Source organism: Gambusia affinis, linkage group LG15 (genome assembly GCF_019740435.1).
Source record: "Gambusia affinis linkage group LG15, SWU_Gaff_1.0, whole genome shotgun sequence".
Taxonomy (NCBI): domain Eukaryota; kingdom Metazoa; phylum Chordata; class Actinopteri; order Cyprinodontiformes; family Poeciliidae; genus Gambusia; species Gambusia affinis.
In genome coordinates, this window is record NC_057882.1 from 5,078,253 (window position 1) to 5,103,580 (window position 25,328).

General features: G+C 39.0%; 1 protein-coding gene across 6 annotated transcripts in view; it reads right to left on the minus strand.

The window, feature by feature from the left end:
• Positions 1-2,325: 2,325 nt before the first annotated feature.
• The window catches only part of ncam1a (neural cell adhesion molecule 1a), a 285,015-nt gene continuing 262,012 nt past the window's right edge, over positions 2,326-25,328 (minus strand). For 4 of the 6 annotated variants that reach the window (XM_044141318.1, XM_044141320.1, XM_044141319.1 and 1 more), the window contains 4 exons: positions 15,755-15,962; positions 14,485-14,601; positions 12,620-13,009; positions 2,326-7,917 (listed from right to left, as the gene is read on the minus strand). In XM_044141318.1, the coding sequence (XP_043997253.1) occupies positions 7,803-7,917; positions 12,620-13,009; positions 14,485-14,601; positions 15,755-15,962 (830 nt within the window). In that variant the 3' untranslated portion in view covers positions 2,326-7,802. The remainder of the gene's footprint in view (positions 7,918-12,619; positions 13,010-14,484; positions 14,602-15,754; positions 15,963-25,328) is intronic. The other 2 variants (XM_044141323.1, XM_044141322.1) reach the window with 1 other exon arrangement.

The following is a 25,328-nucleotide window of genomic DNA, read 5'->3' on the forward strand; positions in this document are numbered from 1 at the left end:
CTGCAAAAACACAAAGGTCTGGTTTTAGTGCAAATATCTTGTTACACTAAAGAAAAGATAAAACTAACTTAAAAGTAAATAGGAGCTTTTTTAAGTACATAATTTCTTAATATCAATGAAAAGTACTTGTTCTGTTAGCAGGTAATTTTACTTTCAAGAAAACATTTTTCCCATAATATCAGTGATAAAATCTCCCAGTGGAACGAGTAATTTTTCATCAATATTAAGGAAATATTGGTTTAAAAGAAGTTCCTATACATTGATGAAAAGTTACTTAATATACCTACCGGTAATTTTCTGTATTTCACCACAGATTAGACCAAAAATACTTGGTAAGATATTTTGTGTTTTTGCCGTGCTGCTTACCAAATTTAGCTTAAATATATTGTAATACAAATATATTTGAATACACACGTCATAATGCAGCATTCTCCATTCAATTTCAGCCTAGGATGTTTTTGAATTTACAAACCAGATATTAAAAAGCAAACCTTTATATGTGCATGAACACGTCACAAATTACTAGTGACCCCAAAGTGTCAAGCAATAACTACGTTTATGACAGGAGCTTCAGTCTAACAAGCAATAACTGAATTTTTAACTTATTTTTACAACAGTAAGGTCAGTTTGAGAGCTTAATAAACTTTATAACATCTAAGGCCTTAGCATCATGTCTTATTCTGTTGGAAATCCCCAGCATTTGAACTTATATACAGGTAATTTATATATCATTTAATTTATATGCATTTAGGCAATTTTCAGGTTTCCATCCATCCATCCATTTTCTATTCACCCCCTTGTCGTTGCTGGTGCCAATCCCCAGCTAACGTTCTGGGTGAGAGGCGGGGTCACCCTGGATAGGTCGCCAGACTGTCACAGAATTTTCAGGTTTCAAAATTCTAATTCAACCAGTGAAAAACTACAATATTTTAATCTCAACGGTTCTGACGGACACGCTAAAACCTCAACTACAATGCAATAATTTCAATCATGTTTGCTAAATTAAATATCCTAATATTTATCTCCATGTTTAGAAAAAAAGGCCCGAGATCAGACATTCGGGGTGAAGCCTACGTTACAACTGGGGCCATGCTGCCCTCTCGTGGTCAATATGTAAAAGTGCATGTTGACCACCATAAACCCTGTTCAAAATCAGTCCGTGTAAGTTGTTCATGTCAAAGCATGTTTCTTTTCTTTTCTTTCTTTTTGCTTTTCACTACTTTTATTCTGAAGGAATTTTAATCTAAGGATGTACATTATAAATATGTTAACAGCTGACAATCTTACAGGAAAACTTTTAAGTGGAACAATCCACTGCTGGATGTCCCAGTTTCTCCCTGTGTTTAATACATCAAAGCGATAAAATTCTGCTTATTCTCCTGTGTAGAAATTCTGATTTTAGTTTCCAAAGAGCCTTTCGTTTCAATTTTTCACATCTTGAAGAAGAGCATCAACAGCTGAGGGTTGTGGTTGTTTATAGTCATCTGTGTCTGTATTCTCATCTATTATGGGAGCTGAACACATGCAACATGACTTTTAGTATATTTATACTAAAAACTATAAACTAAATGTTAAAATGTGTATTAATGTTTACATTCAAAAGTCTAATTACATGAATGTTGTGGTTCTGTTGCTCAGCAGACCTGAAGTCGTCGCTGTTACTGAACCTCTCAGGTTTATGTGTTGCCCTGCAGGTCGGCTGGGTGAAGGTAGGGTGCTCTATTTTCCCTTCACTCACAAGAAAGGCAAAGTTAGTCGTTTGGAAATATTCCCAGCAGAGAAAGGAGCTGAATGACCTGTTGAAGCTACGCTTTGTAATCTAGAAACAGCCTGTCAAGCAGCTGGCTGCAGATAGACTGAATGATGAACCTTCTAAAATTAACTCGTTGAATGTCCAGTTTTATTTCATAAAGAATGGAACAGGAAAATGAACAAACTTGTGTAACACTTAATACAACTCTGTGGAATAAGAAGATTAACTTGAAAATGGTGAATAAATGTATGGAATTGGTCTAATTTTGAAGTTTTTATTTTATTTAGAATAAAAATACACCCCTCCCCAAAGCTACAGGCAACATTAAAAACTTTATCACTAATGTTAGGTTCATTAAAATAAATTAATTTGAATAAAGCATGAGTGAAAACAATAAAATGTAAGATTAAATAAAACTTTTATTAACTAAACTGGATTTAGTTCAGCAGCAACATGTAGAACATTTCTGACCGGAGGTACTGATCAAAATCTATTCAAAGTTTTCAGTTTGTTTCTTACGTTTTCTTTCACCATTTTTAATAGAACAAATTAAATAAATTCGTCACAAAATGTTTTTTTTTTCCTTTTAATTTTATTGAACACAAACATTTCTGACAAAATGCAAAGTCAAAATGTGTTTTCCTTCATTCCTCAGTTAGTATTCTGTATTTACACCAGGGAATAGTGAACAAACAGACACTCAGACAGAGGAGAAGCACACTGAGCTGCTGTTTACAGAGAGAAAGACTGGAGAACAGAAAGTTCTGGATCAATGACAGCAACCAGCTGCTGGCAGCGGAGGCTCCTCTGAGCATGATGGACATTACAAATCCCTTTGCTGTAACGTGAGAAAAGGACCTTGGGAGTAAGATTTAATCTTTTTTATTCCCTAATCAAAAAAAAAAACAAAAACGGGATTTTAAAGAACAGAACCAAGTCCTTCTGTTTGGTTCTGGCTAATGAAGAATAAAAAATAATAGAAATAAAAAAAAAAATCACATAAACCAGCAAAAAAAAAAAAACCCAAAAAAAGAAAAACCTGATCAATCCAGATATTTTAACAAGTTTAAGGCAAGAGAAACAAACAAGAAAGCATTTTTTTTTTACACACATTTCCAGGCAAAAGTAAGTCAGTTAACTTTTGTTTGTTTTGTTTTTAGAAGAGACCAGAACAAGTTCCACAACATTTGAAAGCATAAAAACATGAACAAAATAAATCTAAAAAAAAAAAAAAAAAAAGAAAATAGGAATTTTAAGAAATTATTCATGCTGTTTCTGACAAATCTGATCATTTCTGGAAACATAATAAATATGTTCTTAGCTTGTCCACACTGTTTTCACGTGATGCTAGATTTGAGCGTTAAAACATTAAATATCTCCTTTTGACTCGTTTCGCTGGCTTGTGTTTGTGTAGTTTTGGTCATGCCTAACCTTTCTTAAACGAGACTGCGGCCAAGTCAAAGTAAGGATCTTAGCAATAATCTGTCCTTTTGAAATATTTATTATAATGGAATGAAAGGATAAAACGTCCAAAGGGAACCGGAATAATACAGCCTTACAGAACATCTGAGAGGGTTTGAAGAAGCTTCATTTACAGCTGAATGGAGCAGCGAAAGAAAAGAAATTGACAGGAGGAAGTAAACGGGAAACTTCAGAATACAGAAACCAAGAGGAAGGGATTGTATGGCGTCGTTCTCCAGTCTAAAGGCACTCAGCCGGACGTCTCTAAGCTGCTGACGGCGGGTTCGACGCTCGCTACCGGCTACATCACAATCAAACTAGACGCTCAACTCTAACACTCAAGGCTCGTGTGTTTGCTGTTCACACTGAACACAGAACTACAGAAAAAGACCTGACTTCTGCTCCGCTTCTTAACGTTTCAAATGCAGAACTTTAGAAAAGGAGATGTTTTACTATCAAGACACCAAACTCATTTTTATCAAGAGCATTTCCCCACCTTAGGCAGAGCTTTCTGTTTTCAATCAGTTTAAGCTAAACCTGAACATCACTCTGCTTGGTGGTTTGCCATCAGAATCTTTAGGACTTGTTACAGTTTGGACTTTTTGGAAACGATTTTTAAAGACAGATTTTTGCCGTGTAAAACTTCTGCAATCACGCCTGCCTTTGTTCAACAGTTTTTTTTTTTTTTTTTTTACAGCAGAACCTTCACATCTATTGGCCACCTTGGTAACGATGCAAAAAGCTTTCCATAAAATGTCCAGCAGTAACACGATCTCATCGAAAAACAGTGAAAAGTCCAAACTTTACTTTAGGAAGATTTATTCATTGGGGAACATTTCCATGTTCTTTTTTAAATTTTATTTGTTTACTTTTTAAGAAAGTCACAATGGAGCTTTGGAAAATTTGTACTGTCTCTTTAAAAATTTGAAAAACGTCTCTTTAAATATTGAAAAGTTTGGGCTAGTAGCTTTATTCTTTTTTTAAATATCATTAATTTCCAGATTTTTAAAAATTCAACACCGGCCTCATGTAAATAGCACGTTCTCTTTTATTTCTTAGTTTCCATAGACGGGGCTCTGTGACATTATGTTCCTTCACAGTACGACCAGTGAACAAAGTTGGTAAATAAATCAGGTACATTTATTTTATTATAATTTTAATAGTTGTCAAAACACTTCTTTTAAAAAAAAAAAATGTGTTTTTAAGGTGAGACTTTATTCATCACTGATTAAATTTTCTGAAATTTCAGGTTGGGTAAATGAATTTTGAGACTTTCTACCAGGAGAGCCAGTAAGTTTGGAAGGTGCTGCTGTTAAAATAATTAGGAAGGAAAAACTAAAAGTGAAACAATTTTTTTTTTTTTTTTGCAGTTGTACGGGCTGATCTTTAAAGCAACTCAATAGAGAGGCCAATTAATGACATCGATGGATTAGAGACAAAAGTAAACTACAGAACATATTTTGTTGGACTTTTTTTTTACTGCTGCGCAATAATTTACTGCCTAACCAAATTTCGACAAGCCCCTCCAGATTTGATGCCTCATAATGAAAAGAGAAGCTGCAAGTATCCAAAGTTCCAGTTGAATTCGGTTACTATGTTAACAATAAATATGATAAAAGAAAAAAAAAAAAAACAAACACTGGCTATGAAGGAGCCAAATACAGACATAACACACTTGGATCTATATTTCTAAAAGGAGTCATGAGAACAACTACATCTCAGTCCACACTAACTTGATGTTCCTGTAACCTCTGAAGTCACTCTAAAGTCCAAACCTGTTGCCTAACCTATGTGTCCAAACCACTTTAGGGAAACCTCAGGAAAAGTGTGACACACGTGTGAGAGAGAAGGAAAAAAATGTGAATTTTCAGAACTCAAAACACAAGAATTTCGCAGCACACATAAAGGTGTGGAATTCACAGAGTCCTGCAACATCAGAACCGGGTATGTTGCTGTTTGGTGGTATTTCACCATCTAATTTTTAAATTTTTAGGAAGAATCAGCCGACCATCTGATGACGAAACCTCAGTGCTTCATGAGTGCTCACAAACAGTTTGGCTGGATTAATGAAAAAGTGGGCCATGCTGCCGGTTTCATTTTAGATTTGGTGGATTTAATGTTTTTGTGCACCTGGAGAAAATATTTATAGTTGTGAATCGGTTTTGTTGCAGGTGCTTCACAAATTGTTTCAGAAACACAAAGCAGAAATCTTTGTCACAAATGCAAAGTTCCAAATAATAATAATAATAATAATAATAATAATAAATCAACCTGACCAATTACTGTGGGTTGATTTTAGAGTTCCCAGTAAATATGGGTTCAGCTCCTCTATAAAAAGCAAAATCAGGATGTTTTGATGCACGGTGCTGAAATTGTAAAGGTTGTAACCATACATTTCCCCCTACATTTTATTACAGAATATTGCACTGTAAAAATTGTACAAATGCAAATGTTTTCAATGCATGGGTAATTTCTAACTATGCACAAACCTTAATTTTGTCATTTCATTTTAACAGGGTTACAAAGCTTAATTCATGAGTAGAACACATTTTTGATCTAGTTTGTCCGTATACATGTATTTTAAGACAAGACGGGGAACTGCAAAGTGTAATGAGGTTACAGGTAAATCTACTGACATAAGTAAATAACTTAAATGGTAGATTTTAAATGAGGTTCCCATTATTTACATCCTGCAGTGCAGGTTTTCATTGGTCCAGTTCATTTATATTCATCCAAGGCCCATTATATTTGGCAACACAATATTTAGTTAAGGTTAAAGTAGGATGAGGAATTCTAAGGAGGGTTTTATAGATATTTAAGAGATGAAGACAATTTAAGGCATGAAAATTGGAATTAAATAGGAGCCTACAAAAAAGAATGAAGTTGGGATTTAGCTAATCTGAAAAACTCTAAGCAAAAACATAAAGGCCCCCTGAAAATTGAGTCCATGTACAGGTTAACATGCAAGAGCGGATAACTCAAGGTCTTGGCATGAACCTTTCAGGCGTATGGGGGGGTGAGGGGATGTGCTGTATGATTTATATAAAAAAAAATAAACATGTTAATTAGCTTTTGAAGAGCAAACGCAAGACACAAACACATGGCGACCAAACCCACCATGCAGGAAAGGACAGAAAATGAACCAAAAGAAAAACTGAGGAAAGGAAATATTTTTTCAAACAATTAATGTCCCGCATTTTGTGCTAACAGCAACACTCTTCAGTGTGGAAGTTGAAACGGACTGATGTATACTAAAGTTTATTGAGTAGTCTTTTGAATATCAGTAAAGTGTTTAAAAAATGACATTGAGGTGTAAGAAACTAATTTCTACAGATATTTTGGCTGCTACTTTTAAAGAGACGGATTGCAGCTAAATGTTTTACAGCAAAGTTACTTTGTCTTATCCTTCCAAGCATTCAATCGCTGCCACAAAGCAAACTGAATTTAGGAATGTAAACTGTTTGGGCTCAGATCGAAGGTAAGCGTCTCTAGAGAATAGGAATGTTTATACCGTGGTACAAAGCTATTAATGCTAACAGCGCTAATTGCTAATATAAGAAGCAAAAGTTGGATAATATTTGTTTGTGAAGCCCTGTTTCGCCGCGTGGTGAGATGTTTGCCTTTGCTCCAAATATAATTGATTAATGATGTCTTAAAAAGCTTTAAAAAAACCCAAAAAAACATTTTGAGTGCATTTATCTATAGTTACTGAAGAGAAATCAGAATTGGCTGACTAAAATTACTATTCACAAAACTCTGATCGGTGCATGTATAAACAGCCTGCAAATGGACTTTTAAAGAGGACAAAGAAAACAAGACATTAACTTTTACGTCAACATTTCTCACAATCATTTCTCCATTTTTTTTGTGAGAGTGAAGATGAAATGAAGGAAAACGCAGGATTAAGAAGCAGAAAAAAAGAAAAAAAACCCCGACCACATACGGATTTACAGAAATACAGCAACTTTGCAACAAACCCACATGCTTTAATAAGACATTAAAGAACAGCTACATAGGCAGTGAGAACAGTATTGAAACAAAAAACAAAAAAAATACAGACAAGGGAGAAAGAAGACCCACAATTCATTATCACAATAATGAGCGTACTGCATAAAGAGTAGTAGAGTCGGTCTTACATTTGTGTGCATCTTAAAGGCAAAAATCTGTGAATTAAAGCTACAGTTCATCCAAGTTTATCTAGAGAAAATATTACAGATGCTGATCTGCTTACTACGTACAAAAACGGGTGGCTTAACGTATGAATATCTATAGTTTTACAGTGACTGATTTAGGTGGATGTGTTGGGAACTAAGGCGCTGCATGAAGTTTATCACTCCTGGTCATCTTCCCGCACAAACACGAATTTTCTTTGTAGTTTATCTTCTGAGTTGCTGCTTTTGTTGTTGTTGTTGTTTTGTTTTGTTGTTTTTTCTAATGCAGTGGGGTGGTGTGTGTGAAATTGTTTCGAAGTTTCAGTGACTGTGACCACCCCCGCTTTTAACCTGTAAAGCCCACACCCCGAACTCTCCCCCGCCCAACCTGCACCCCTCCCTCCTCCGTCCTCCCTGCCGCTCCCGGCTGGAGGACATTACGCTTTACTTTCGCTGCCGTTCGCCTGAGGTGCCTCGTTGGGGACCGTCTTCACCTCGGCGTCCTTCACCTCCGGCTCGGTTTTGTCGTTGTTGCTCTTCACAGTCTTCCCACTACAGGGCGAAAGCAAAGGGAGTAAAAGAGGGGGAAAAAAGGAGATTCCGTTAGAATCGACGAGGCTCTGTTTCCACTGCTAAACTGTCTGCCTTTTGTCTGATTCCTCAAAAGGGAGGAAAAGAGGTGAAAACATGCAGGATGCTTTGAGGGAATCTGTTGTTCTCGCTCCTGGAACTGAATGCATTTCACACTTAATGGGATTGAGCTCGCTATCCTAGCCAGGCATCAGACAGGAGCACATGGATGTCACAGCTACTTCCCAGGAACAATGAATGCTGATGTGGAATGACACAGGGCCGGTACAGTAGACAGAGCGCTGGAGGGAGGGAGGGAACCGAGCCGCGGCCTACAACAGCGACTACAATACACCAGAGGATTACATGCCATCTGGACTCAGCTGAGCTCAGACACAATGGGAACAGAGTTTGAAGCCACACATTACTTTTTTTTTTTTCCAGTCTAAAAATGTTTTTTTTTTTTCTTCCTCTGCTGTCCTGCCTGCCGCCTCTCAAACAACTGCTCTGATCCTCATGCTTTTCTATCCTGTCCACCAACAAGAAAAAAAAACAAAACAAAAAAAAAACCCGCATAAAATTCGTGTTTGGTTTCGTTCTGCCTTGCAGAAATACTAAACGCACATTTAGTCTAACTTTAGTGCACCCTGCTGAGATTTTAAGAGAGTGAAAGCAAAAGGACTTATGGTTTTCTCACTTTTGTTTTTTTCTTATTTTTTATTTTATTTTTTTACAAATAATAATCTGATGACATGGATGATGTGAATGTGCAAACAGAACATTTAATCAGTACTTTGTAGAACTGGAACCGGATTTGACTGCGGCTGCAGCTGCAGGACGTTTCTACCGGCTCTCCACGTCTAGAAATCAAAGTTTGAAATGTTCTTTGTGAAGCAGCTCAGGGTCACTCAGACTGGAGGGAGAGTTTCTATTGTCAAACATTTTCCATTGGATTTAAGTCTGGACTTTGACTGGGCCATTCCAGCCTGTGACAAAGCGATACATTTCAGCAGAACAGTGGATTCATTTTTGAAGAACTGTATAAAACATGGAATCACTAGTTAACATTTAAAAGAAAAACTGTTTTGAAAACACTTCAGTGTTGGACACGACACCAAACTATGTCTGATATAGAAACCAGCAAACAATAAATCCATGCGCACACTTCCATAATGATCATGACTTTGGTTCATTTTTAATTATGATGTCTGTCACAGAAAGTTTCTTTAAACTACAGGCCTGCCGCTCTATTTGACCCTGATCCCTGATTCTCTGTCTTCTGAAGAAACATTTTTTTTTTTTGCCCAGCATCTTACTCGAGCATATCAAAGGTAAATGTGATGGGAATCACACACAACTCTGTTTCCGTCACTTTTAGCAAAGCTGCAGCATTTGCTACGGCTGGACTGTGGAGTTCCAATGTATTAAAACAGGATATTTATAGAAGAGTCTCATAAAACAAGGCTTTTATTTTGATAAGAGATTACATTTAAACTGGAATATTGGTTCAGTCCTTGATTGGATGTTGTTGTGCCAAAAACCTTTGCATTCCCCTGTAACTTTACTTAAAAAGGGACAATGTACAATTTAAATTGATTCATCAAATCATCATTTCGGATTCTAGCTTTTAGCATTTGTACGGTCTGCAGAGTTTTACCATCTGCAAACAAGCGAGGTTGGAGCTGACGGAGTCAGGCTCTGATGGAGGACGGCACGGCAGGAGCGCTCTGCGTCAGGCCCGTCTGAGCTGTGAAGGAGAATCCCTCCAACGGCAAGTAGGCTTTCATCACACTGATTTGGAGCTGACAAGCTCCCTGCATCCAAGTAGCTCTAAACGCTTCGCTCTTCATCACTGACATCTTCCCCTGAGCAGCCGCGTGAGCAAATTAAGAGCTGGAGGAAGAGGAGAAGGGCGAGTGTCTCTCAGGAATTCATCTCCTGCTACACTCTCCTCCTCGACTTCACAGGCTGTCAGGATTCGGCAACGTCGGCAAACTACGGAGCGGAATTCAGAAAACTCAGCTCCAATATTCCAGCTGCCGTTTAGAGAGCTGGTGTATCAGGGGGAAGTGTGTGGGGCCCAGAAACCGGGAGACGGGGACCAAAAGCACCTGCTGTGAGATCACATTTGATCAAACTGTGATCGCTGTTTTCTGTAAGGCAATGAAATTATCTTGATCTATTGCCAGAAAAAAGATTTTGCTACCGAAGCTGCCTACTTTGACAAAAAGTATTATCAAACAGAATTTACATACAGCTCTGTTAATAAATTTAATCAATGGTTTTATTTTATTTTATTGTTTTATTTTAACTTACAATTTAATTTAAAAAAATATTTTTTTCATTTTTTTAAATTTATAATTTGCTTACATCTTATCTTAATTTTTGGTTTAACTTTATGTATTTATTTCCATATTGTTGATTTAACATTCATAAACTTTTCACTATGTTTCTTATGAATGCATAGTGGGGAAGGTATGAGCCAACAATATTAAAAATATTTTACTATTTACCATTATGTAATTTAATTTGTTTCACCCTATTTTTTATTTCACCCATTTCATTTTAGATTGCCATATTTTACACTTTACCCTTGTTTCACTTCACTCTGATTCTATTTCAACATAATTTTGTGTTTTCTATTCATTGTAATTCTATCAACTTTAATATTTCAATTTCATTTGATCATGTTTTTGGTTGCTCCATTTTACATCATATGCGTCACGAGACTATGAATTTTACACAGTTTTCTATTCTTTTTCTCTTTCATTTTATTTATTTTTTTAAAAATGAAAAAATTTAACTGGGATTAAATTTTTTTTCGAAAGCTGTCAAGTATGGAGATTTGTTTTAGTCATTTATTTTCATCTTTTGAAGAAATATTTTTTTTTGTTCATCTCTTCGTCTTTTAGTTTTTTTCTTCTGAGCGCTAACGAGCTGAACGGTGGGAAGACGCTCGTTTCTGTGAGGTTAATGAGCAAGTAGGTGGAGGTGGAGGCAGTGAGGTGGAGGGTGGAGGCATGCAGTGACTGATGGTGAACATCTGGCAACGTTCAAGGAACTTCCACCCTTAAATGGTCCAAAAACTGACCTGACATCAACAAGTGCTGATGTCCAGAGTTATTGGTTTTAGATTTCCCACAATGCATTGTTTTCTCACACTGATATAGGCATCAGTCTTCAAAAAGAAAAAAAAAAACCCAAACAAAAGCCACAATGAATGCTATAAAACTGATGAATATTTACTGTGTAACAAATTCCCCCTAACTTTTGAAATGTGGGACGTGTCTGCAGTCGCAGCTGTGCTCCTTCTTCCACTTGATTAATTCTGGTAAAGCAGCTCCTGCTGCCTCTGGATCTCTGCCCACAGCTGATGCTTATTGGATGCTGGTACCGAGCCAATGGCCAAACATATTTCAGGGTGAGATGAAGGCAATCAATATCTTCCACAGGTCAGCAGTTTTAACAGGGACTGATGAAATGTGATCTTCATTTCAAACTTTCTTCACTCTTGGCCTCAAACTTGGCTGTATGGGATCTTTAAGAGCAAGTTATTATTTTTTTAGTAAGATAATGGATTGGTTGTATTTGGCTCCAGATTTTAGCCTCTTAAAATCAAATCTCTGCCAATGAAAAACTGTTTAAATACATTAAATCACAGTTCAAAAACGTACAGAAGCTCACTGAATTAAATGTCAGTGAGTTTCAGGGACATGACAGAACAAAGGTGAAGCTCTACGATGTTTCATGAACATTCATGGAATCTCTGTAGAAATCTGAACTTTGGATGCTGACATTAAGGGATGTCTGTGCTGCTGCTACATGCCTGCAGATGCTAAACATGGAGCCATGGAGGATTGTTGTTTTTTTTTTTTGCGTTCCCTCACAATAATGTACTGATCAGTTCATGCAGCATAACTGAATACTGTAAGCCTTCCTTACGGTGGCCATCGTACTTTCTGCTATTGTCATAAGGTTTTTCCATCAATGTTAGTATCTTGTGTTTTATATATTTTTGTTTAGGGTAAAAAAGTGCCACAAACCTATGATATAAATGGTTATTATCATGGGGTAACAAATCATCTGACAGTTTTGATTGTGTCTCTTTTGTTTTGAAAGTCTGAATGGTTTAAAGGGATGTTTTCATGTGCAGTCCCATCTCAACCTTACACAGACAAATATGCAGTGAACAAATCAATTTTCATTCAGTTTTTTGTACCAGAGAGTTAAGAATAAACACTGAGGGTCTTTAAATGTGTAAACATTTGAAATTTTAAATTGTCATTTGTGACTGTATACAAAATAGACCAGCAAATATTGCAGTACGCATATTGTGAGGGAAAGCAAAAGAAAAAGTTTTCCCTATTCAAAATTTAATGCATTAAAATCTGTGTAATTAATTATTTGAAATGAACCTTTAAAGCAGGCAATATAAGCCATAGGAATTAATAGCAAAATCCACACTGTGTGTTCAATTAATCAGTTTCACTTTTTGAATGAATGAAATAAAAAAAAAGCTTTTGGATGTTGTTGTAACAGACTGAGATGCAGCAGTACCTCTGTTCTGAACAGAACCATGCATGTGGGAAGAACCGTTTAAGGGTGAAGTTCTTTTAAAAAATGGCAGCCCTCATGAAATGACCAGAACAAAAGGGAGCAATAAAGGAAACGGAGATGTTCATACTCATTTTGGGTTGATGTGGTGGAGTCTGAGCATGGGACACAGCAGGCATCGTTGCTCTGGCCGTCTACTTGTAAGTCCTTACTCTGGGTGCTGCTGGGGGCTTTCACTGACTCACACAGGTTCTGAGGCCTGTCGCCATTAGCGGACGGTGGGCTAACTGGCTCTAATACAGCAGGGCTGGAGGCAGGGGCAACTTTTGGAGTGTCGCTGAGGTCAACCAGGGGCCCGACGCTGCATTCGGAGTCTGCTTTAGGTGAATTGGGTAGGGCTGCAGCGGTGTTTTTAGGAGAGGAGTTAGTCTGTGGCGTGCTAAAAGCCTCTGTAACCGAGTTAGCAGCAGCCGGGGGGAGTCGGTTTACCGCCGTGTTCGGGGAGTCGGCAGCGGCAGGTCTGTTTGGCAGGAAGTAGCAGGGAGTGGTGGGGGAGAGAGACAGAAGAGGGGAGGTGGACACAGGAGAGGAAGCATAGAGCCAAAAAAATGTGAAACAAAGAAGGGTAGAGTGAGAGTGCAAGTCAGGGTAACAACAAGGTTTTAAGTGCTTCTGTGCTTCAATGGAAGAAGTAAAAAATCTATACAGTCAAAATGTTAGCAACAAAATATTGGAGGGTAAAACACAAAATAATCAAAGGAATGGACAAGCAGTTTTCCCAGGATGAAGGAGTTGGTCTACAGCTTCTGCTCTGAGCTTTTACAGAAGCTCAAGGGATTCTGTTTGGTACAGAAACAACATAAAGCCACATAAATCCAACGTCAGCTGGACCCTAAACCTAAAGAGCTGAAATGATTCTGGTCTCAGCAAGTCACCCGTCATTTTCTCCACTCTGTTTGTTCAAACTCCACACCAACATGTTTTTGAAACATTAGGCAGCAATGAATGTTATGTTATGAATGTTCCTTCAAACAGCTTCCTAATCTATACTACACAACGAGCATGAAAACAGCTAAAAGAAATGTAGCTTCTCAGCCTCAAAGCCGTACATCAACTGAAGCATTAATACCCATTAAACTTTTAGGCAGTTTATCTTAATATTAATACCTCAAATTAAAATGAATTTCATTAGGATTTAATGTGACAGAGCAACACAAACTGCAACATGATTGTGAAATGGAAAGAAAACGGAGAGGTTGCCTGGCGACTGCTAATGATTACCCTTGTGTGTAATCTAACCTCAGTACAGACAGAGAAAAGGGGGCTGAATTCGTTTTCACACCTCACTTTTCATTTTTATATTTGTCGAAAATATTTTGAATCACCTGTAAGTGTCTTCCTAGTTTACAATTGAGTAGCACTTTGTGTTGTCCTTTCACAAGAAATGTCAATGAAATACACTTATGCTTGTGGTTGTAATGTGACAAAATGTGGAAAAGTTCAAGGGGTACGAATACTTCTGCAGGCCACTGTGTATTCTTGAGTTAGAACGGCCTAGTCAAAGCTCAGACTTTAATCCAATTAAGCACTTGTTGTAGACGTGTTGCTCTCCATTCAGCTTGAATGACGTCGAGCCATTTTGCACTGAATCAGGAGTTTTAGTGTATAGATAAGCGAAGCTGGAAGAAACCTCAACAAAGCTGCTGCTAAACGTCGACACAAACAAAACCGTGAATTACTTCTCTGCAACTTCATAGCTACTACATGTTGGTTTGTCACATCAGTTCTGATATTGTACTCTAAAACTTGAGGTTGTATTGTGACAAAATGTGAAAAGGTTCAATGGGTATGAATACTTCTATACAGCACTGTTTTTATATTTGTCTTGTTTTATCTGAAAATCCTACATATTTAAGCCATCAATCCACCAGCTCAGTGTGTAGACGCGGTTTTGGACCGTCTCTCAAAGAGCCAATTAAAGCGCTCGGTTCTCACTCTGGTTCTGTCAGCGGGGTGGTCTCATTGGGCTCGGTGGGACCCCCTCCCTCTTGGTTCGGGGTGTTGTCTTCCTCTGTTCTCACTTCCACAATCGGCTCCTTGGACTCGTCCTTCCTGTCGTCAGAAAGAAAGGAAAGAGCAAACGGATGCATAAATTGCAGGCGTGTGTTTGTGAGACGTGAGGAGGTCTCGCTCAGGCAGCTCAACGTTGCGGCCCAGGAACACACGGTCACCTCACGCAAACGATCGGCAGCAGCGTAAAACAAATGAGCTCAAAGATTCAGATACACATAGAGGGTCTGTTTGGCTGTCAACCGCGCTGTCGCGTTCACTCAAGCCAATATTTGATCATCTTCCGCCTCCACCAACCTGCGTGCTCTGATTGCAGGTTTTTTTTTGTTTTTTTTTTTCCCCCCGGAGGGCTTCACCGCCGCCGCCGCCGCACTCGGCTCTCTTGATTGTGCTCGGCTTTAAAAGCGTTTGCTGGCAGGGAACGACATGTCTGAGATCTAAAGGTGCAAAACATCTCTGCAGATCTCGCCGCTGCGACTCGGTTCACAGCATGGCACAGGCTCTGAAGAAGTGTTTTGTGAAGGCTTAGGTTGAAATATTTATTTGTTGTGTGCGTTGCCTCCGTAAGGAGGAGCTGCCGAACATATTGAGGTGAATTCTTGATCAAAGTACGGCGGTCTTTTCAGGAAGGTTGCATTAGTAATTATGTTGCTCCAAACATTCTAGCATTGTCAGTAATTCCTAATCATCGAACATAATTGCATTTCGCACTCATTGTTCGAGAAACAGCATCCTCCACTATTCCCGGTGAAATGATTGGGCTGTGTGAAAAGCCTTAAAGTAAATGTGTCTTTTAGTTTAACAGGGGAATCGCACTCTGCAAATTTTAGAAAAATGAATCCTTTTTTAATTATTACAAGAGGAAGTATTTTTAATAAATTTCTGCTTCCACAATATATATATATTTTTTATCACCAACACTTCTTATTTTTACTCCAAAACCGTAACTACTTTTTGCCATTTTTACTTTCTTCAAATTTGCTAAGCTAGTGATTGTACTCGTGTTAAGCAGAGTGGAGGATGCTGTGATGCTGTGGGCCTGTTACGGTGCACTGCATTATGAACATTAGCTGCATCTCCACCAAGTCGCCATGGCATCTGGTGCATTTTTATCAGAATTTACAGAGCATGTCAGATTAGATTTTTCCTTAAATAAATACAGAGGCAGTCAGCAAATTCCAATGCGTGCGCTTACGAGAACGCTGCCTTTCCCTCCTCGATGTCCTTGCTCTTGGCGCCCGGGCCGGCTTTCCCGCAAACGTTGACGGCGATGCACATGAGGAGGCCGCACTGGTTGAGGAAATAGCAGGTGACGTCCACGGCAACCAGCAGCAGCAAGAAGACAACGATGAGGATGCCCACGATGGCGCCGGTGCCGAGTCCCGAGCCGCCGTCTGCAGTGTCTGAGGAGGAAGAGAGAGGCAAAGGGGGGGATACGCAAACCACACAAGGCAGAAGAGAAAGAGGGGTTTCAACATGGAGGAGAGGAGAGGGGGGGCAGCCAGGAAATTAGACAGAGGACAGACATGATGAGAGGCGATGAGGGATACGGTGAGTCTCAATGAAGATGTGAAGCAATCAGTTGGAGGAATCGCCAAGTACACTTTCCAAAAATTAAAAACTTTTCACTTCATCTTTAAGAGGGAAATGTTGTACTTTCTATTCTGTCAAATTCATTTTTAAGCTTTTAAAACATGAAACTGTGAAAGGTGAATCCACGAATAACTTTTAGTTGTTCTGCAACAGTTTTCTTGCTCAATGCTCCGGGAGTTCGAACAATATTTGGGAGAAGAAACTGAAGGATTTTAGAAACAAATCTGTGGGAGAACATGATGCTGCTGACACTTTTTATACAATGTCAAGTGTTCACTCGATACCAAAAAGCCTTCCTGGCTTTAGTTTTCAGTTCCTTTGGAGGAAGTCCTGCATGGTTCCCAGACAATGTTAACAGAGTCTGGACTGAATCCAGCATCGTTCTTCTCTCCCACGTGTCTGAAGCAACTAAACCACAGAGGACTGTTCAAGGTGCTGATGTGTTGTGCAAAAAATAATTCATCGTCCCCTGGGATTTTTGTGATGCTCCACTTATTTTCGAATGGCCCTGGGACAACACTGGAGGAGATACATAGCAGCATTAGTAAAACACTCCAAGATTGACTTTAGTTTTCTGTCCAGAGTTTCATCTCCAGTGCCTTACTTTAGCTCTGTAGTTTCCATACTATATCTAGTGGACAGTATAAGAAAATACACTTCAGTATTTGGAATCTCAGCTAATTTTCCAAACCCTGTCTTCAGATGGACTGAGTGACAAAAGGCTCTTATTCAAAGTTTAAACTGAAGAAATAAAACTGAGATTAGCAACCAACATTACAAATAACTGATAAAAGACCAGTCTCTTAAGAAAAGACAGATGAACAGGTTATTTTTAATACTCTGTGCTAAAAATAACTTTTCTAATTATATTGAATGAACTCCAAATCTTCAGTTCATCGTGCTGACACAGATATAATCTGCTTGTAAGTGACACAGAAGCTTTATTATCATTGTAAATCTGAACACTTCTGGCAAACTATGTATACTAACTATGTGAACTATATACAAACTAAAAAAAAGTGGGCTAAGAACAGGACCTTGGGGCACTAAAACAGTTTATTTTATTTTAATGCAGTACCATATTGGGACTTGGTATCTACAGCTCTATCAGAGTGGGCCCCACTTCTGGCGCTCCACTGGGTTGTGTGTTTGGCCCCCTACTGTCCACTCTGTACACCTGTGCCCTTTGTCAGCAAACCCACAACAATGACGTTTAATTAGAGACTGGGCTCATCGTTGGTGGGGATGAAATGCAGGGAGGAGGTGACCAGGCTGGCGGCTTGTCGTGCTGATAAAGAGGCGACCCCTGACTTCTGTTAGAGCTGCTGTCCTGGGTTCGCAGGCACACTGTGAGGCCGAGAGACAGTTTCTACAGCAGTCCGATAACTCTCCTACTTCCATTGGAAGAGTGATCTCATCATCACTAAACTTTAACGGTTTTCTTTCAAACAATATTACACAAGCAACACTGTTACATGAGTAAATATTCCACAGTGTATTCTCCAGAAGTAATGCACTGTTAAAAAACCCCAAACAAACAAAAAGCTAAACACAGGGATAAATTCAGAGACCACGTGAGGCTCAGGTGCAGTAAAGGCTATTTCCTCGGAGCACTCTGGTCAAAAGCTCATCAAACGTTCTTGAGAGAACAGGAGCTCCATTCTGCTTACTAAATCACCTGAAACATTTGTTATGAAACATTTGTAGTGTTATACTCAGTGGTCCAAAACGGCAGTGCGGAGCTGCAGTGTAAATCAAAGGCTGAAACTGTCCAACAAAAAATATTTGTTTAAAATAACATGGCTTGCAGTTTTCTGTCCTCACAAACAAATGTTCTGCAAGGTGGCATATGGTAAATGTACTGTTTGCATTCATTTTAATGCAGCAATAAACAGCTTGATAAACACTGTTATGCAACACCTAAAGCAATACTTCTGCTTTCATTGGTTAATTACTTCAGAAAACGTGCTGAAGTCAGCATATGGCGGGCTCTTTGTCAGTGCTGTTGCAGCAATTGTTGCATATTTGAAGTTACAGTCAGAAGTATGAATCCACAGATGATGGTAAAGGCTTTGGAGCTTTGCTGGGAGCTTCACTGTGGACATGGACACTGGTTCTCCAGCAATTTCCAGGACACGACCACGTTAAACACAGAATTTTCAAGCTGTACCGTCATTCCAGCCTAGAGAAAGGTTTAGGTTTATTAAACACATTCAAGCCCATTCTGAGTATTTTTAAACTCCTAACTGAAAGTGGAACAGTGCAGAAATCCTGGCTAAAGAGCTTTTGGAGCAATAAAAGAAAAACAAAAGACATTTTCCAAATAAAGATCATGTGCTCATGTGAAAGCCCATTCCTCTTCGTATTTGCTAGCTAGACGGAAGGAAATACCATCATTTGTTAACCAAATTTAATTTGTGGAAAACAACTGTTGAAGAACACTCAAAATTACTCCAAGATTTCATTTTAGCATAATTTCTCTCAAGGTATTTCTTATTGATTTAAATTGCCTCTAAAGTAGCAAGAATGTCCAAGGACTCGTGTTGAAATCAGCCTTTATGCCCGGCTAACGTCTTTTCATTACTCAAGCTTGTAATGTTGCCAAAATGAGATCCTAATCACTACATGGAGAATTAGATGTGTAAATCTTTCAGGATTGCTGTAATAGCAAAGCTAAACATGCCTTTCATCCTGCAGTGCAGAATGATATTTTTTCTAGGTGGATGGGTCCTCACACCATGGTCCTTGGTTCAATTCCTGACCTTGAGATCCTTGCTGCACATCCTCCGCCCTCTCCTCTCTCCATCTGGTGGAAGTTAATAACGGCCAGTAGTGCAAGAAAAGTCTAGCATCCCAAGGCTAACTCTAATTTAAATTCTCTAACTGTGACTTTCCCCTCCTGACTGATTGGAACATCAGAAGCGTGTCTCTGCTGCGTGTTCTTACAGGTGCCAGCACGCCGTTACAGACAACCTGTGTTTCTCCTCTGCTCATTGATTCATTTGCATTTTAACAGGAGCAATAAATCATGCCGCACGGTTTAGGGTTGGGGGTTTAAATGCTCACATCTGTGTGTCGGGAGAAACACTTCTGTTTGCAGGTGCCAGGCGGAGGCGGCTTCCTGCTCTCCCCAGGAAACTGTTGGTGACACGCTGAATGTGATAAATCTCGGTTCTAAAACTGAAAATCCCACACATGTCTGAGAGATCAATAAGGCCTGTCCAGCACTAACGATCACGCTTATTAACACAACTTACACCGGTGATTCATTAGTCCCATGAATTACACTACCTGATGCACGCTGTGGTCATCTGTGTTTGTGTGAAACAGAGCAGTGTGAGGTGAAATGTGGCCATGCATCTCACAACTCACTGCTCAGAGTGGCTTCTGCAAAGACATTTCATGACAAATAAAAGCATCTCTGATATTTAAAAAACAAACAAATGCATTGATGTAAATTTAAAAGGCATGTTGTTGGAAATTTCATAAAAAAACTATTTTTGTTTGCAGATTTCCTGTCTTTCCTTTTGTCCATCATAACCAGAATGTTTCCAAGAAGGACACGGATTACAACCACAGAACCAGAGCTGAACTCCTCCATGCCACTGCGCACTGATGCAGTAATTCATGCAAGGGGAGCCTAGACCGGGAACTGACTGGAGGTGCAGTACAGTACAGAGCTTTGCTGTTATTAAAGGCACATTTCTTCATTAGAATGGATTTTTATTACTCTGATTTGATTACAGAAACATGGACTCTTATTTTTATGTCTGTGTCTCTTCTCTGTTTCTCCCTGTGAAGCTCTGGCTTATTTTTATTTAAAAAGAAAAAAGGTCTACATCACAGAATGGCCACTGTGTGGCGCTGCACCGCCATTAAAACGCCATCAGCTCTGGCCTGCGTTCACAGCAATGCTTACAACTGGCTTGGTTGTCTGACTGATGAACATATCTGGAAACTCCTCCTGGATCAGCAGCCTGAGTGGCTTTAAGCTTTTAACAAATGGACGCAGAAACAGGAGGTGTGGTTTGATGTCAGAATCATATCGCTCTCTTTGTTTTTTTAGCTTAAGCAACCAGAACGAATTGAAGGATATCGATTAAAACAAAGTTCCAGCCAAAACAGACAGTGGGATATATTTTTCATTCAGAATATCTCCAACTCATTTACATTCACGTGCATGCCTACCGCTTATTAATCCTGAGCCTTCATCGATAGTGACATCTAATTAATCACATCCAGCAAACACAACCTGGGGAATCATGTCAGGCTGCACAAAGTTGATCTCAAGTTTCTCAGCAGCGGCCGCTTTCCCTGCAGACTGCAAGCACACAGCGACTGCGTGCAGTTTGTTTTAGGTAACAGAAATATTGCAGAAGTTTGTGAGATGAAGAGCCTGATTAAATTCGCTCTGAGCTGATCAGCGCTGCCATTACTCAACAGACTAATGATCAAGAGGAGGAAGAGGAGAGGAACTCTGGGGGGTCCTGACGTCTCATTTTCCTGCCGACACGATTTAGTTGAGATTAAACGGAAGCGCAGAAGGCATGTCTCATTGTGACCGAATCAAACAGAAGACCTGATGTGCGGTGAGGACCATAGTTATTCACTTCCCCTTACAGATTAGGTTTTTAAGGAATACCAATTTTGAGTAAGAACTGATTTAAATAGGATGGGGAATCTGTAAAGATTAGGGTGATGGCATAGAGGCCTACCGACTTGAAACAACTAAAGCGGATTGTCAAAGAGAAATCGGCCAAATTTCAGTTGAAAAACGAAACTGTTTTCCCCACATCAACAGCTGAATGATGTATATCTGGATAGTGAGGCGGGTGTATGATTAATATATCTGTTTCAAGCTAACAGTTATTGTAAAAACATCCTCAGGGATCTAGTAAAGGATTTAAAGGATTTAAACTCTATGATTTAGAGATTCAAGATTTATTAAATATTTCCCCCAAATGTTGGAATTTATTGATATTAGAAATTTTTCTTCTTAAAGAGTTCTTAAACCCGATTTATGCCGCAGCGTTTTTAACTGCTGCCAGTTTAATGCTCAAAAGCAGCTTTTATTTTGACATCTTCTGTGTTTTTATAGCGGTTTTTATTACATTTTGGTGCATTAACCATAAATCCCAGCAGTTCAAATGCTTTTCATCCTTTTAACAGAATGATTTGATGCCGCCGGGTTTTGTATGAATCAATTTGAGCTACAGCTGAACGCATGAGACGTTTTACATAAATAACACTCTTTACAGGAGGAAAAAAAAAAAATCCTTACACTTATTTCAGAGTTGGTTGAGCTTTGGCACCAAGACACTGAATCTGATGGCTGAGCTGATGGCTTTACCTGCTCCGTGACATTAAATATTCCATAAGAGCTAATGAGTGAACCTCTGAATTTGCCTACTTTGAACAAATGGAGAACCACTGACAGGCAGCTGGAACCTGCTGCTTCTTCAAGTATAACTGTAGGATTTTATTGAATTATTTCAGCTCCAGACTGAAACAGGACAACACCCGCAGAAAACCGCTAGAACTGATTCATTCTGCTCCTGCAACGTATTATTACCAGAACATTTTAGCTCACCTGGAAGCGTCATAAATGAAACAGGAGCAGCTTTATAAAAAGCATAATGATTGACCTTTAAAAGAAAACTCTGAAAATTTTTCATCATCAACCATAATGCAGCCTGTACAATATGTTCTACTTGAGACAGACAAAAATATCCATATCTGTGGGATTGCTAAAGGCAAATCAATGCAAAATGTTAAGCACAACTTCATGGGATTCTAGTATTCATACGTCTGACGTATTACGATTCTGCTGCTCTTTAGCAGGTGCTGGAGCTGCGTATAAAACAGATCTATACTGTGCAAGAGAGCGTCGAGTAACCTTGGACCTGAGAGCTTTTATAAACTCAGAGTCTGGCTAGAACCATTAAAGAAGAGCTTTTAATGCGTCCTTCACTTACTTCCATGAAACGTTACATTCGAACAGGTAGCTGAAAAGTGATGACTTTTATGTTTAACAGACTCCAGAGGTCAAGAGGGACACATCACATCGAACCGGCTGGTTTTCACCTTTTTCTCAACAAATGTCTTTAAATCTAATTAGTGTTTATTGTGATGGACCAGCACAGTGCAGACTACGTGTGGAGTGGAAGGAAAGGGAAACGTGGCTCAGCTGCAGTGTTTGATACGAGTCATGAGGGCAGATGCCCAGGGCGACATTAGTATGGGGTAAATCAATATAAACTTAGTCGTGTCCTGAATATGCCGTAATTACATTTTAAATTAAATGTAATTTAATTACATACATTTAGATTTTAACACACTGAAGGATATTTTCTATCTTTGTCCATACTGATGATCGATAAAAACCCAAAACTCAAGTTTATCAGGAAATTTGAAATCAAAATCAACTGAAATGTGCATGAATTACTGCGTCAGTGCACCGTGGCACGGAGGAGTTCAGCCTGTGGTGTTCAGGAAGAACAGGTTGCTTCAATCGCAGCCTTCAGCTCATCCGCACGGCTGGTTCTGGTGTCTCGTGTCTTCCCCATGATAATACTGGTTCTTCTCAGGGTTTAAGTCAGACCAGTTCTCTGGTCAGTGAGATCCTGGACATTAAAGCAGTTATTGGTGTGGTCACATGAATAAAACCAGCCTCTCCATAAAGCCTGTCGTGGTGTAAAAAAAGGAAAATGATCATTGTGGTTCACATCCTGGTTATGTGAAGTGGCTGCAGTTAGCTTTCTTCCTTTCACTTAACTTTCTAATAAAGTGCTTAGATTAAACTCTTCTTTAGCAATGACCCTTTGTCTGAGCTTTTCTCCATAACTGTGTAAGCCAATGTTTTTAGGAGTTCATAATACAAGCTAAAATTTGGGGTTTTATGAACAATAATCATCGAAAATACCAGAGGTAAAATGCAGAAATATATCAGTGAATCTATGAAACGTAGTTTCCCTTTCTTTAGTTTAATTAGTACAGCAAATAAACTTTTTGTTGATATCCTGGTCTATTTAGTTCAGATTTTAAACAGCAACGTTAAAGCTTCGACTACAAGGAGCCGCTCTGAACAGCGTTCAGTTCCCTCAGGGGGTTTAGTCACTAAAGCCTCAGGAAGCCATGGCTGTCTTGAAACAAAAAGAAAGAATTTATTTCAACCCTACAATGGTTACATGGAAATACACTGATATACATTTACAAAAATGTCTCAAACAATAAAATAATTTCACATTCTTGAAATCATTTTTGCGGCATTAAACAGTTGCTGCGTTTATGTTTTCAGACACTTTCTGTGTTTTAGGTAAAAAGAGAGCATGAACTGTCAAAATAACAGCAGATGTGTTGTATTTATTGAATATTCGTTTGAAAAGAGTTATGTATACTTTGTCACAAAACATGATTATCGTTTCTTTTCCCCCCCTCATAACCCTTCCATCCTCTCCTTACAAGGTGGTTTACATAAGTACGTTTCTGTAAATGAGCATAATATGTGGAAAAATAAACTGCTGTCAGACACCAGTTACTCGACTGGAACCAATATTAAAAATCTCAGTTTATCTTTCGTTTTGTTGAACAGCAGGACAGTTGGAGCTCGACAGGACTCAGGCACAGGATTTGCACTCGTCTCCTGTTTAACACATTCATAATGCTCGACTGGGGGGTGGGAGGGCTGGAGAGAGGGGATTTGAAGCAGCTGCGTTGCATATTGTGGAATACTGGATCATGCCTTGTGTCAGCTTGCATGCTGTGTTCATGCCTTCATGTCATTGTGGCATTTCTGTGGAGAGAGGTCTCTGTTCAGCAGGAAACCTAGTCCTGCAGGAAAAAAAAACGTCTGCTACAACGGCCGTCTCCGGTTCAAACACTGCAGACATGTTATTTAGCAGTAGAAGGTAGTTTCTGGGTTTACCACCCCTATTAAAATCACATTAAGGCATTATGAATGTGTTAGTGTTCAAATATGTAAAACAAAGCAACAATACTGCATTGAGTCAACACACCTGCAATTGGTAACACTGACAAGCATTTAAAAAATCCCTTCCCCTAAATATACTCATATACAGAGCTGTGAAAAAAAGCCCATCTATAGACTTCCTTTGTTTGTTTATTTGTCAAAGATAAATGGTTCAGCTCAGGGAGTAAAAATTAGATGTGCAAATATGTATAACGTGGGACATAGTTGGATGGGACGGATGAGGGCAGGATATATTGAACTTTGTCTTCTCCCACTCCTTTTTCAAACGACATTAGAAGGTTTTGTATTTTTACTTTATGGTTAACACGATATATACTTCTTATTTTATTATTTGACATTTTATCCGTTTGAAATGAATAAAGACATAATTTCATTTCAAGTCTAAATGTTAAGCAATGATTTCATTTGTAAACCAACCTGCTCCTGGTTATAGAACTGCTTTCTCCCCTGGAGGGTTTTCAATGAGGAGCAGTCTGCCATGCCACTGAATCTCATTCACAGTAACCTCAGGAATTTGAAAAGGCCACTGTAAAAGTGCTTTTATCTATATTTTCTGAGCAGTTCAGAGGTGTATCTTGGACCATTTGAGGTCACAAACACCAGACACACTCATACCTAAGCGCCGTTTAGAGACCGTGTGAGAGGAAGCTGGAGTACCTGGAGAGAAAGCAAGCATGCACAGGGAGAACATGGAGATTCCATTAAGAATGAAGCCAGGCTGGGATTCAAACCCAGGACCTTTCAGCTGTAAGGCAGCAGTGCTACCAACTGTACCTCCATCTATAATCAGGTCTGGGTGTGACCAGGTTTTCAAATAGACCACGCAGTCAGTTCATAATTGAACACTGACAGCGATTACTGTTTAGTCAAAGATGTGTTTGATGATCTGAAACATTAAAGTGTGACAATAAAAGCAAAACAGATGAAATCTGTAAGGGGCTGATAGTTTTTCACAGCGCTGCTCAACATGAAAACGGATGAAAAAGTGAACTGAACCATAAATTTCCCCCAAATCTGAAAGTGATGCAAGTACTGAGCACCCTGTAATAGCATGAAACCAACGGTCTTGACTCTTCATCTTTTTGTTTCCAAACTTGTGTGTGGCTGCACAAAGGTCAGAAGGCATAGAAAGCAAAGGAGCCTGAACCCAAAGATTTGAAAAGGTCCAGATTCTCCTCTTTCTCCT